We start from the raw sequence: 11364 nt of genomic DNA on the forward strand, positions 1-11364 counted from the left end.
AATCCCAAAAGGAAGTAAATGCCAGCATGAGGCAGCTTTTTCCAACGGTCGTCACCGTTAGGCCCTCTCCGCTACACTAAAGCGTCCACGTTTATTTTCTGTTCACATGAGCTTCACAGCCCTTGAAAAGCTTTACCAATTTCTACCCTAAAGCCCTACGCCCTATAAGGATCCAAGATGTGATTTTTAACACTAGAAAGCGTTCTACTCGAGCTGCTCTGTGGTCACGATCTCACAAGCAGACTCTCTCTCTAAGTTCCTTGCCTTTTTCCAACGGTCGTCACCGTTAGGCCCTCTCCGCTACACTAAAGCGTCCACGTTTATTTTCTGTTCACATGAGCTTCACAGCCCTTGAAAAGCTTTACCAATTTCTACCCTAAAGCCCTACGCCCTATAAGGATCCAAGATGTGATTTTTAACACTAGAAAGCGTTTCTACTCGAGCTGCTCTGTGGTCACGATCTCACAAGCTGCTCTGTGATCACGATCTCACAAGCAGACTCTCTCTCTAAGTTCCTTGCAGTCTGCATCTCCACTAGCACTCTTTTTTTACCCATGAGGATTACATCCACAGCAGCTTCCATTTGGTTACTCATCTTTCTCTTGAACTACACTTGCGAAGTTCTCTCCTTAAATGAAGAGGGATCTGCCCTTCTCTCCTTCAAACAATCCATCAAGGAGGACCCAGAAAGCTCTTTTGCTAACTGGAACTCCTCTGACGAGGACCCTTGCTCCTGGAATGGGATTATATGTAGAGAAGGGAAAGTGATTTCTATTAGCTTTCCTAAGACTGGGCTTGCAGGTACACTTTCATCTTCCATCGGTTCCCTCCATTATCTCAGGCACATTAATCTTAGGAACAACAGGCTTTCTGGGAGCTTGCCTTCTGAGCTTTTTAGAGCTCAGGAGCTCCAAAGTTTTGTTCTTTATGGAAATTTATTATCTGGTTCTCTTCCTCCTGAGATTGGCAACCTTTCTTACCTTCAAATCTTAGACCTTTCCCAAAATCTGCTAAGTGGGTCGATACCGGCTTCACTTCTTCATTGTCAGAGGCTGAAATTCCTTGTTTTAAGTCATAATAACTTCACAGGTGCATTGCCTGATGGTTTTGGGATCAGCTTTCCTGCTCTGGAAAAACTTGATCTTTCATTCAATGTATTAAGTGGTTCAATTCCTAGAGATATCGGTAATCTTTCTAATCTACAAGGCATCCTTGACTTGTCACACAATTTCTTCTCTGGATTGATTCCGGAAAGCCTTGGAAATCTGTCTGAGAGGGTCTACATCGATCTGGCATACAATAATCTGAGTGGCCCAGTACCGAAAACTGGAGCGTTGGTTAATAGAGGTCCTACTGCTTTTATTGGAAACCCTGGATTATGTGGCCCTCCATTGAAGATCCCATGCCTTTCATTTTCACCACCTCCAGCTCTTACGAGAAATTCGAGTGCGAACAATGTCGGCTATAGTAGAAAACTGAAAGGAAGTGCAATAACTGCAATTGTTCTCAGTGATGTGGCAGCTCTTGCTCTTATTGCATTGGTGTTCTATTTTTGTTACCGTCGAGCAATTTCTTCTAAGAAAAAAGACGAAGAAAGGTACTTTGGTAAAGGTTCGAAGAGCTCAAAGGAGCTTCTTTGTTTTAGGAAAAATGAGATTGAAAAATTTTCAGAAAATGCGGAGCAGTTAGATCTCATTCCATTGGATCAACAAGTGTATTTTGATTTGGATGAGCTCCTGAAAGCATCTGCATTTGTTTTGGGGAAGAGCGATCTCGGCATTGTTTACAAAGTTGTGCTCGAAGATGGGCTTACCTTGGCTGTTCGAAGACTTGGTGAAGGAGGCTCTCAGCGGTTTAAAGAGTTCCAAAGGGAGGTGGAAGCTATAGGGAGGATCAGACATCAAAATATTGTTACATTGAGAGCTTATTACTGGTCTTTTGAAGAAAAACTTCTTATTTATGATTATATACCTGGGGGGAATCTGTCTACTGCTATTCATGGTAAGTTCTGACCAGTTGGCCCCTAATGTTTTATATCATTAAGAATTTAACAAATCATTGGAAATGAAAGGTGATAATTTTATCATGTACTTCAATATTTGGATGGTAGTATTATGAATATATACACTTTGTTGTAATTTTGTTAAGGGATTTTTACATACATAACACCTAAAACTATTGAAAATACATATTTAAGACCTAAACTTCTATATTTACTAATATACTACCTAAAATCCCATTTTCCTTCTATTCTACCACTCCATTGAAGCGATGAGATACTTGTATTCATTGTGAAAGGATGCCTTTGACGGGGAAGACAGTCATTGATAGTGATTTTTGACTGAAGGTTTAAACGAATGTTAAAATTGATTAAAAGATGGGTTTTAGGTGTTATGCATGCATGATTCCAATCGTACAAACAAACTTCTTATTTTGTGCTCGGAATTTACCTATTTTCATCTTTGTGATTTCTTTTTTTATGATTGGCGTTTTACTCTAGGAGATTTTTCTCCACTACCATGGGATGCTAGAATCAAAATCATGAATGGAATTGCCAGAGGCTTGGCTTTCCTCCATGACTTCAGCCCAAAGAAGTATGTACATGGAGATATCAAACCAAACAACATACTTCTTGGCTTGGACATGGAACCATACATATCTGATTTTGGAGTCGGTCACCTTGCAAATATAGCTAGTGGATCACCTGCAACACACTTGAACAAGATAATTGCAGAGAAATCACAGAACTCTGATTCCTCAGTAAGCCCAATCATAAACATCACACCATCTTACCAAGCTCCCGAAGCACAGAAAGGCTTGAAACCTTCTCAGAAATGGGATGTTTTCTCTTATGGTGTGATTTTACTTGAGCTTATTTCGGGAAGATCTCCTGTTGTCTTACTGGAAACTCTTCAAATGGATTTAGTTAAGTGGGTTCAGTGCTGCATTGAGGAGAGAAAGCCTCTTTTGGATGTATTGGATCCCTTTTTAGCTCAAGAACCTGAGAAGGAAGATGAGATTATTTCGGTGCTTAAGATAGCATTGGCTTGCGTTCAATACACTTCTGAAAAGAGGCCATCTATGAGAAATATTGCTGAGTCACTGCAAAGGCTAAGCATTCTATCATGAAATATTTAAAGCCTGGAATTTCTGTAACTATATTTATAGAGACCATCTTCTTAATCATGTCCTTTTGCATTTCAAGTTTCTTTCAGTCTGTTAATCCACTTATGGGCTATTCTACTGGAATTCTATTAAAGAGTGATATGTTTAGTAGTTCATAGATATTTTTTGTGGCCTATTTTGTATGATTGTGTTCTAAACATGTCCAAAAAGTTTGAGTTGGAATCATGAATTAGCAATTTTAGAATAAGATTGTATGCATTAGCCATGTACAGATTCTATCATATGATGGAAGACTTCTTTTACTTTCTTCCTAAGAAATAAGCAGATGACTGTTTCATATGCCTGGTATATGAAGCTTCTGAAATTCAAGAAATTACTCTGTGTGGACACCGGATGATCTGGAGACCAATCAGAATGCGCCACGTTATCCGGTACTAAGAGCACCAAAATGATGAGACGCATTATGGTTGATCTTTGGATGCCCTATGGTGTCTGCACCGGAATAATTTTTCCTACAATTGAAGGCCCCAAAAAGAGGTTGATGTAAGTGGTCTTATTCTAGAATTGTTTGGAGGCTCTCCCATGATTAGTGTACGTAAGTTTATAATTGCTCTCTCTGATGTTTTGTTGAATGTGAAGAAGGCACAGTATAAAAGAAAATGTGGTTAGTTTATTTTTTGGGTGTTTAATTTGATGTAATTTAATTGTAACACTTCATGATTAAATTATATAGTCAAGAATTGCATCTGCTTTATATTTATTTATTTTGCGAAGATTTAGGCCTCCGGGCCTAAATCAGTCCATGATTCTCAAAAAGAAGAATATACTTGTACTTCCAACTTTTCTTTTTTGCTTGCAACTATATAAAGCCTTTATCCCATTACATGCAGTTGACTATATGAGTTTTTTTTCTCCGTTGCATCTAGAGTCAATTTATCATTTAAATCTAATAAAAAATATCATTTAAAATACTTTCTAACCAAGTCTTTTTAGGCCTACCTCTACATTTCTTAACATTGGCCCAAATTTAATACATCAACTCTTCTAATAGGATCATCGAAAGATCGACGTTTCATATGATCAAATCATATAAGGTAGCTTATCTCTAATCTTATATACCACTAAAGGTACTCCAATTTCTTCACGTTTATACTTGTTTTGCATTCTATATCTAAGAGTAAAGTCACTCATCCACCTTAACATCCTCATCTATGCAACAGTTAACATAATATCAAATTCAAATAATAGATGGAAGAAGCTTCAAGCGAACAAACAACTCTAATAAATTTTTGTTGTTAAAATTTCTTGCATTGCCAGAATCAATTAAGCCTTCAACAACCTTAATAGCCTTTGTCAGCCTCCTATATAAAAGTCCATAATTTGTGGTTCCCTTTAACAATCTCAAGGAGTACTACATAGGCATTACATGCACTATATCCTTCCTCGCATTGTTACTTGCACTATATCCTTCCTCACATTGGTTCATCCATTCATGCCCAGATTATCTGGGTGGAGGTTCGATGATGGTGATCATATGACGGTGGTCAAATGGCGCTAGTGTGACAGCAGTGGTTGGGCTGCCATGATCTGCAACTACGGTGGTATTTCGTTGGTAGTGGTCCACGTCAGGTGGTGATCCAATACAACTCCAGAATCCTTTAAGCAGTACTATATATGTATTCACTACACTATATCCTTTCTCACATTGGTTTATGCCCACATTATTTAGGCGCCTAGTATGTCTCGTGCGAAAAGAACGACTATTTAGAATAAATGTACATCTTTTTCCCGATGGTAGTACCAGCAAACGCACTTTATAGGAGGGGGCGCTCTGGTAGGGTTTATACTCTTTAGCCGCTGTTTTGCTCCCGCCGCCTCGCGCCGCCTCCCGCCTGGGAGGGTTTTTCCCTCCCCACCATAGCTTCCTCCACACTTGATTTCCCTCCTCTTCCTGGCTCCTCTGTGCTAGGAACACCCGTTGGTCTCTCGTACGCTGCAAATGTCTCGGCCCCTGTCACCATGACGGCTCCCTTCCCGGTCTCTTTTCACTCCCCAGGCCAGAAACTTTCCTTCAACTTTGGTGATCTTGTTGAAGGCAAAGCGATTTGGACTACTGCTTTGATCGGTTATTCACTTGGTCCCCGACCATATTACGAAAGGTTACTCAAAGCCATGCAAAAGCTTTGGCCTCTTAAGGGCTCCATGACTCTTCTGTCCTTGGCGGACGGCTTTTTCCTTCTGAAGTTCACCTCCCCTGATGACCTTGAATCTGTTTTATCCGGCGGTCCGTGGTTCATCTTGGGTAAACCCTTCATCCTGCAAAGATGGTCGCCGAAGTTCAAGCCTAAGCGTGATGAAGCTACGCCCATCCCTATTTGGATTAAAATAGTGGATTTTCCTTTAGCTCTTTAGACCCCGATTGGTGTTTCCAGAATCGCCAGCTTCATTGGTATTCCTATCTCTGTCGATTCTCTCACTGCTAGCAGATCTAGACTTACATTTGCAAGGGTATGTGTTCTTATTTCTAAAGATTATGCTCTTCCTGATGAAATACCTTTAGAGATAGATGGAGAAGATATGACTTTGAAAGTTCTATATGATTGGAAGCCGGATAAATGTGAAGGGTGTGGTTCTTTAATTCATCCTTTTTCTTTGTGTCCCAAAAACCCAAATCCGCAAGGTTGTGAAAATCGGACCGAACAAAGAACCGGAAGAAGGAGAGGTTCAAGGTTCGACCGGTCGAACCAGGGTCGAACCGGATGATGTAATAAATACTAATATTATTAAAAATTTATAACATAAGAGATAGTTGGCTTTTGGCTCTATATATAGTTCCCTCTTTTCAAACAAAACTTGTTTCATGAGATGACAACCATATATTATGGTGTAAAAAATCTCATTATTTAATAAAAAAAAAATATTTTTAAAAAATATAATGAAGTAAAATATATATTATTTATATTTTTTTATCATTAATTTTTTTTTGAAACCGGCCGGTTCTTTCAAACCCGGACCGGTTTGCCGGTTCATCGGTTGAACTGCCGGTTCTCTGCGAAGCCGGTTTTTGAATTGGACCGGATCGAACAACTAGCCGGTTCACGGCTGAACCGGTTGAACGGGCCGGTCCGGTCCAGTTTTTAAAACCTGGCAAATCCGCAACCTGTGCTCCCTCCTAAGGCACCGAAAGTCAGAGGTCGTAGTTCTTCTCGAGCTCGTTCCTCCCATCCTCACCGTTTTAAATCCAAAGCGGGTACTCCTAATCCTACACTTACTGATTCTCAGCAAAATCCCCCTCTTCTTACTTCAAATCCTCACTGAAATTCTACCTCTCCGGATAAAATGGTTCCGAACAAGTTAACGCCAGTTTTATCTCCTTCAAAAATCCTCCAATCCCGAACCTCAATATCCCCACTGAAGAAATTTCCTCATTTGAAATCCTGATAATTCCTAAAACCACACAAAGTCACATTATTCCTTTACTCAACAAGTTTGCCACTGCAATCGGATGATTGCAGCACCTCTAACACCTTTGACTCCAGCTCGGAGAATGACAATGTTAACTCAAAACCTGTGGAAGATCCGCCTGATTTGAGAAATCAGGTATCCAATCAGCCACAAACTAGATCTTCTGTTCAAACTGGAAAAAGCCCCAATAAGTCAAAGCCTCCTAAGGGAAAATCGGCCAAGAATGCCAAAGGATCATCGTCTTAATGTCCTTGCCTTCTTTTGCTAGCTGGAATGTTCGTGGGTTTAATAGCCCTGACAAAGTTCGTCTCTGTAAATCCTTGATTACCTCGCATGATCTTAAACTTTTCTGCATTTTAGAAGCAAAAATTTCAATCTCTTATGTGCAAGACCCATGGTTTATTAATTCTCATGTCCTCTTTGAGAATGAAGTTAGCTGTAATAACTTCATGGAATCCAGCCCTGGAAGGATTTGGCTGAAATGGGACTCGACGGCTGTCTCATTTTCTCAAATTTCATCTTCGTCACAACTGATTCATGGGATTCTCTCTATGGGGTCTTTTCCTCCCATCTATCTTTCAGTTGTCTATGCCTCTAATAATATTGAAGAACGGAAATGCTTATGGAATCAATTATCTGATGCTATTCCTCCTCGGGATCAGCCTTGGGTAATTCTTGGAGACTTCAATTATTGCAGATTTGATAATGAGAAGGCTGGGGGTACTTCTCTTTCTGCTAGTCGCTTGGGGGAGCTTAATAACTTGGTTTTTAATTGTGGAGTTCATGATCTATCTTCCATTGGACTTTTCTACACTTGGTATAATCAAAGGGTGGATAATCCTATCCACATCAAGCTTGATAGAGTTTTGGTCAATTCAGCGTTACTGGATTATTTACGTTCTGCTTACTATAAAGTTGAACCTCCCGTGGGATCTGACCACTCACCTTTAATTTTTAAATCATCCACTGATAAGCCTATATCTGCTAGGTTTATGTTTAAGAATTATTGGATTAATATGGAAGGTTTTTGGGATGAGGTGTTCAAGGCTTTCTCTTCTAGTTCTCTTAGAAGTCTCTTGGCATCTTTTTATCACAGTTTACACAGTCTTAAAGGGGCTCTTAGAAACCAGAATTGGGCTTCTTCCTCCTTCCTCTCCACTGTTATTCAAGATCTTAAGAACAAACAACACTTGTACCTTCTTGAGATTCAATCCAACCCTCTAAATTTGGATCTTAACAACTCTTTAAAGGTTGTTAATGATGAGTTTGCTGATGCTCAAAGAAACTGGTCGTCTTGGATATCTCAAAGATTTAAGGCTCGTTGGCTCACTCATGGTGAAGAGGACATTGGCTTTCTGTATGCCAAAATCAGAAGTAGGCATAATAGAAATTACATCAATGAAATTTCTACGAATGATGGGATCTTCACCTCATTTAATGATATCTCTAAAGCTCTTGTTAATCATTTTAAGGAATTATACAACAACCCGACCCCTCATTTTGATTTACCTTTAGATATTCCAACGGGACATGTTGTACCAACTCATTTGCATAGCATGTTGGTGGCCCCTTTAACCTTTGAGGACGTTAAAACTGCTGTTTTTGATGGGAAAGTGACTTCTTCTCCAGGCCCGGTGGCTATTCTTATGCTTTTTATAGGAATACTTGGCATATTCTTGGTCCTCAACTTTTCAATGCTATTAATCACTTTTTCACTACTGGTTCTCTACCTAAAGGTGTTAAGGCATGTGCTATCACTCTTATTCCTAAATGTTCACATGCTTCTAGCATTAACGACTATAGGCCCATATCACTTTATAATGTCTTCTATAAGATTGTGGCTAAAATCATTGCGGATATGCTTAAAAAGGTGCTACCTTTCATCATTCATGATAGTCAATCAGGTTTTATTGCAAACAGATGCTCCATGGATAACATCATTCTTGCTTCTGAAATTCTTAGGGATTTCAAAAGCTCTCAGAAGAGGTTTTGTGCTAAACTTGACATCAAAAAAGCATTTGATTCTGTATCTAGAGAATTCTTGATTGCTAGGCTGATACAGAAAGGATTTCCTCAAGTTTTTGTTTCTTGGATAAAAGGCTGTATATCTGATGTTTACTTCTCGGTTTGTCTGAATGGATCTCTTGAGGGGTATTTCAACTCTACCTCTGGACTCCGTCAAGGATGCCCCCTCTCTCCTTTATTATTTTGTGTTGTGATGGATGGACTTTCCAACATTTTGAATAGAAACTCAAATTTCAAGGGGATTGCTTATAAGGAGGTCCACATCAATTACCTAATGTACGCCGATGACTTACTTGTGTTTGGGGAGGCTACTAGAGATAATGCTGAGACTCTCAAATCTTGCCTGATGGATTTTAGCTCTTTCTCTGGACTTTATGTTAATGAAGCTAAAAGTTCATTTGTTTTCTCTCACAATGTTAATTTAGGGCATATCAATTTCTTATAAGGAGGTCCACATCAATTACCTAATGTACGCCGATGACTTACTTGTGTTTGGGGAGGCTACTAGAGATAATGCTGAGACTCTCAAATCTTGCCTGATGGATTTTAGCTCTTTCTCTGGACTTTATGTTAATGAAGCTAAAAGTTCATTTGTTTTCTCTCACAATGTTAATTTAGGGCATATCATGTAATATCAGTTTTTGCTCCAGGTTCGTCCGGGACGAAGTTGTATCGTCCGGGACGATCGGTACAGGTTGTGCAGAAAATCAGTTTTGGCTGTATGGTTCGTCTGGACGAAATCAGGATCGTCTGGACGAAAATTCTCCCGTGAACCCTTCGCCTGGGACGATATGTCATTTTTCGTCTGGACGAAATTCCTCTCTTCATGGATCGTCCGGTACGAAGCTCGATCGTCCAGGACGATCAGTCTGGATATATATAGCAATGAGATATTTTGAAGAGAGAGAAAAAGCTGAGGAGAGAGAAAAACGAAGGAAAAAGTGGAAAAGCGGATTTTCGGACGACGCGGAGCCGTTTTCGTCCGAAGTGGCTGTTGAGGAAATTGCTGTGCTCGAGGTAAGGCACATTCCGCCTTTCTCAATTTTCAGAACCGTCGTGTTTGGCGGTATATTCTGTCCGGATTTCGTTTTCGTTAATGATTTTTGTCCGTATCTGTTGATTGGCTCAGTTTTTACCGCGTAACTTTCTGTATATTGTTGACGTGCCGAGTGTGCACATTTTGGTTATTTTCTGAAGATTTTCGTCCGGGTATTTTTGATTCGACTGTGTTTTTAGTCGACCAGATTTTTCTGTGAAATTGGAATTTATCTGTGCAGTAGAATAAAGGTTCTGAAATGTTGATATCTGTATTATGTGCGAATTCGGTAAATTTTCTTTGCAGGAATTTTTGTGTAAATTCCGTATACTGCCGTTGTGCTGCCCGATTTTTGGGTAATTTTCGAATTGTCCGTATTTCTTCTGAATTGAAATGCTATGTGTATAAGCTATAAAAAGGGAGTTATAAGGGGCCTGAATCCTATGAGATTCAGTTAGTGAAACGGAAAATCTGAAATGAGCTCAAATCTGAAATTCTGAAATCAGTTCTGTTCCGGATCCGATGAATTCTGTTTTGGTGCTATAAGCACATCTGTTTTGGTGCCGTGAGCACAAAGGGAGACATAAGGGGCCTGGATCCTATGAGATTCAGTCAGTGTCTGGGAAGGGAGGCATAAGGGGCCGGAATCCATAGAGATTCCGTCAGTGTCAGGGCATTTAGCTATATGTATCTGTACTATTTTCTGTATCTGTTCTGTTCTGTACGAAATTGTGATTATGATATGATATGATCCGTACGATTCTGATTTCTGATTCTGACTCTGTTGATTTGTTCTGTTCTGATACGATCTGTACGACTCTGATGTGATTTGATACCTGTCCGTAAGTTTTGATTTCCAATTCTGTTCCGATTTCTGATCTGATTTCTGTCCGATGAATTTGGTTCTGTTTTCTGAGAATTTAGATTGGTGGTTTGTTGCTTTGCTGAGCTGTTGAGCTCACCCTTGCTTTCTGGTGGTTTTCAGGTTCTGGGAAGGGCAAGGAAGTTCAGGACTAGGTTTCAGAGTCTGATCAGATTAGGTACTTTTGTACTTTTGATTTTTGTACAGTCATGGCTTTTCTGTTCTGTCTTTCTTTCTGTTGAAAGCCATGTACTGTTCTGTAGATGATTATTTTGAGGAAATTTTTTGAAGAACATGATGCTCATTTCTTTGGTTTACTGTTATGACAATTTTGGTACAGTGGGTTACTACTGCTGGGTGCAATTCTACAATCTGACAATGATGTGAAGAACCAGTTACTTATGGCTGCCCTGGACGGCCTGTGTGGCAACCGGGCACGTATTTTCGCAAGTTGGAGGCTCTGTGATGGCCTTCAACTTGTTCTCTAGCAACTGGAGCCTCTGCCTTGCCGACGTGGGTTATTAACTGATGGTTTTATATGATGTATTAGTTCTGGTTCTTTATTTTACTGAGTCTTATTGATTGTAATTTCCCATATGTAGTAGCCTTTTCATGGTTTTGCAGTTAGTTCTTGCTGTTATTTTCTGTCTTCCTTACAGGTTACTTGTTTTTGTAATTGTAATTGAACTTTATTTTTAATACATGGGCTCTTTTTTGCTCCGGGTTTATCCAAAAAAAGAATAAATATACTAATATATCGTCCTTTTAAATGCAATAGTATACCATTCAGTTCCCCTGCATAGACCGACTTCTCTTCACGTTTCTTGCTTTGATTTTTTTATTCTGGAGT

The 11364-nt window shown here is 39.6% G+C and overlaps 1 protein-coding gene across 1 annotated transcript; it reads left to right on the plus strand.

Moving 5' to 3' along the window:
* Positions 1 to 350: 350 nt before the first annotated feature.
* On the plus strand, positions 351 to 3348 carry LOC110094075 (receptor protein kinase-like protein ZAR1). The gene is made up of 2 exons (XM_020819219.2): positions 351 to 2001; positions 2501 to 3348. Exons 1-2 carry the CDS (start codon positions 555 to 557, stop codon positions 3127 to 3129), a joined length of 2076 nt encoding a protein of 691 aa, XP_020674878.1. The 5' UTR covers positions 351 to 554; the 3' UTR covers positions 3130 to 3348.
* Positions 3349 to 11364: the final 8016 nt, after the last annotated feature.

Source organism: Dendrobium catenatum, unplaced genomic scaffold, assembly GCF_001605985.2.
Source record: "Dendrobium catenatum unplaced genomic scaffold, ASM160598v2 fragScaff_scaffold_156, whole genome shotgun sequence".
NCBI lineage: Eukaryota > Viridiplantae > Streptophyta > Magnoliopsida > Asparagales > Orchidaceae > Dendrobium > Dendrobium catenatum.